We start from the raw sequence: 3,028 nt of genomic DNA, 5'->3' as shown, positions 1-3,028 counted from the left end.
TAGTTTTTTTTTAAACTATAGTCCGGCCCTCCAACGGTCTGAGGGACAGTGAACTGGCCCCCTGCTTAAAAAGTTTGAGGACCCCTGGCCCACACTCATTGGCTTCTTCTTGTCTGAAGTGACAAGAGACACCTTCAGGGCTTGGAATGCAGACTCCATGCAGGGCCATGCCCTTCCAGGTGGACATCACACCTCAGTCACTATCAGGCTCTCCCCCTGTGTGGTGTCCTGCGGTCGGGTCGCATTGAAAGCCCACGACTGGGGTGTGTGCTTAAAACAACACAAATGCATCCTCTTACCAGCTGGAGGCCAGGAGCCCGCAATCAAGTTGTTCTGGGGCCACAGCTACTCCCAGGCTCCTGCCTCCTGCAGCTGCTGGTGGTGCTGGGACCCTTGGTTGTGGAGGAACCCCTGGATCCCCCCCCGTCCTCCCCACCCTCTTTGCTCTCCGCATCCTCACCACTTCCTACAAGGACACCATCATTGGATTAAGGGTCTCCCCCACTCCACTCTGACCCCATCTGAACTAGTTGCATCTGCACTTATTTCTAAAGCAGGTCAGGTTCTGAGGGACCGCACTGGTCCACACTGACTCCCTCACTGGTGAGGTTACAGGCCACCAGGCTGTGTGCTCCTGAGAGGGGGAGCGCACCCCTGAGGAGGCAGGGGCCTGGCCACAGGAAATCTTTAGGAGCCCCACGGCCCAGCACCCAGGGGCCCCCATCAAAACAACAGGCCAGTGAGGGCCTCTGCCCCTCTCAGGGAAGCAGCGTGCTCCCCACCTCACAGTGCCCTCCAGCCCGTGACGCTGGCCACACAACAGGCTGCCGGCTCTGAGTGGTCCCAGCGTGGACAGGGCTCTGCTGCAGGTCCAGGCTGCACTGGCGTCACAGGTCCCAGCAGACACGATGGTATTAAAAGTATTAGTGATTGGCAAGCCCCCCGGTGGGCAGGACAACGCAGGCTGTGCCGCCTGCACTGAGGACTATTCCTGAGATGTAAATGACAGCTGGTGTCTGGGTACATTGAGCTCCTTGTGTCTGGAGGCCAGGGAGCAAGAGGTACCACCATCTTGGTAGGACATTGACACTGAGCACCAGGCAGAGGCAGGGCTGCTGTGTCACAATGGGGGGCAGGGAAGGTGAGGGCCCTTGCGTGTCCCTTGCTACCCCCTCGTCAATGTGATGGCAGGTGGACACGTGCAGCCACCAGGCCTGAGAAGTCCCTGTGACCAGAGCTCAGCCCCTCAGGGATGGGGGTCTGGATTGTGCTACCAGGTAAGTCCCAGAGTCCCAGTTAGTAGCAAAGGGTGGGATCCAGGTGGACAGTGGAGGGGCCCTGTCGGCCTCAGTTGTACCCTGAGCTTCTGCTTCTCAGTTTCCTGGGCAGGGACTCCTCTGTGGTCCTGGGGCCGCCTCCTCAACATACGAGGCAGAAGGTGGGGGATGCTGCCGGACACAGATGCGGGCCAGGTCCCCTTTCAGGGCAGGACTTGATGGGAGGCGTGGCAGTTCCTCTGGCTGCCTCGCCCCGGCAGGACCCTCTTGGCTAGTGCAGGGAGAGGCGGGGGGTGGGCACTGTGTCCCAGTGGGGGCCGTGGCCTGGTTCTCCCTGTGGGCTGGTCAAGGTGTCATCAGCCTGCACTTTGCTCCAGGATCACCCTCTGCCCATCTCTGCTCCGTCCACCTGCCTCCCAGCTGCCTCTCCCTGACTTGTACCCACATGAAAGCCCATCTCGGTACAGCTTCTGGAGAGCACCCTGCTGAGGCCACGTGCCAGGCAGATGGCATGCTCTAGTCAGATGGTGGCGAGCTCCACGCTGCCTCACAGGGTCCAGTGGAATCAGGGGCTGCCCTGTGGCTCGAGGGGCCCAGCAGCAGCTCTGGGGCTCTGCCTCCCTGGGCCAAGTGCTCTGGGTCTTCTTCTAGCACCTGCACCCTCTTGGCAGCTCTCCTTGCTCAGGCCGCTGGCCTGGCTGTGCTTTGTGGCTGAGATCGTGCAGCCAGAGATGGCTGCTGCCCAGTGACAGCAGGTGGCAGGTCCGGGGGAGGCAGCGCCAGGGCCCAGCAGCTCCTCGCTGACTGCTCACTGACCCTGGGGTGGGCCAGCGAGAGGAGCAGCTCTCTCTGCCCATGGCCCAGCCAGGGGTCCCCGCCTGCCCTTCCTGTGCCCGGGGATGAAGGGGTGCAGAGAGGGTCCCAAGGAGGGTCCCTCCAGGTGAGGATGCCCCTGCTCAGACCCCGGCTTCTCCATCCCCACACGGGGACCCGGCCCCTGGGGGTCTCACCCAGGCCCCTGCCATCCCCGCAGATGCTGTGGCTGCTGATCCTGAGCCTCCCAGGCCAGGGGGGCTCCGTGCCCTGGTTCCCAGGTGAGTCCTGACTCCCTGTCCCCATCTTCTGCTCAGGCTGCCCAGGCCCCTCAGCGTCAACTCAGGTGGGCCTCCTTGGTTCGTCCTGGGAGAGACAGAGTGCGAGGGGCCCTGCTGGGTCCCTGATGGCGTCCCCTGTGTTCCCAGGTCCCGGCTCAGGGAGGCAGCAGGGTGGCCCCGTGGGGGCGCACAATGCCCCCGCTGGGAGATGGCCTTGGCAGGTCAGCGTCCGAAGGTACAATAAGGAGCTGGAGCTGTGGCAGCACCTCTGTGGGGGCTCCCTCATCCACCAGCAGTGGGTGCTGACCGCAGCCCACTGCACCCAGCGGTGAGCCACACAGCCCGAGGCGCCCTGGCAGGGGTGGGGGTGGGAAACTCACAGAGGGCTGATGGGAGGGGGGCTGTGGGCAGGGCCCGGGGTCTCAGGGGAGACACAGTTAGTGCAGCCCCAGCCCTGCTGCTGTGCCCAGACTGGCCCTGCCCCGGAGGCTCCTCTGAGAGGCTCCTGGTCCCTCTCCCCAGGGAGGACTGGGAGGCCTATGGCCTCAGGGTTCAAGTTGGGCGGCTGAGACTCTATGACCATGACACACTGACAAATGTGACTAAGATCGTCCGCCACCCCAAGTTCAACCAGAGCCTGTCTGCAGAGGGGGGCGC

General features: G+C 63.1%; 1 protein-coding gene across 1 annotated transcript in view; it reads left to right on the top strand.

Moving 5' to 3' along the window:
* Nucleotides 1-3,010, top strand: part of LOC102240820 (mastin-like) — a gene marked incomplete at both ends in the record, with an annotated part of 7,292 nt that extends 4,282 nt beyond the window's left edge. The window contains 3 exons of the mRNA XM_005864115.2: nucleotides 2,311-2,371; nucleotides 2,519-2,699; nucleotides 2,894-3,010. Coding sequence (XP_005864177.2) covers nucleotides 2,311-2,371; nucleotides 2,519-2,699; nucleotides 2,894-3,010 — 359 coding nt within the window. The remainder of the gene's footprint in view (nucleotides 1-2,310; nucleotides 2,372-2,518; nucleotides 2,700-2,893) is intronic.
* Nucleotides 3,011-3,028: the final 18 nt, after the last annotated feature.

The sequence above is a fragment of the Myotis brandtii genome, unplaced genomic scaffold (assembly GCF_000412655.1).
Source record: "Myotis brandtii unplaced genomic scaffold, ASM41265v1 scaffold18574, whole genome shotgun sequence".
NCBI classification, from domain to species: Eukaryota; Metazoa; Chordata; class Mammalia; order Chiroptera; family Vespertilionidae; genus Myotis; species Myotis brandtii.
Note: the sequence above shows the minus strand (reverse complement) of the source record. Positions and strands in the feature narration are given on the sequence as shown.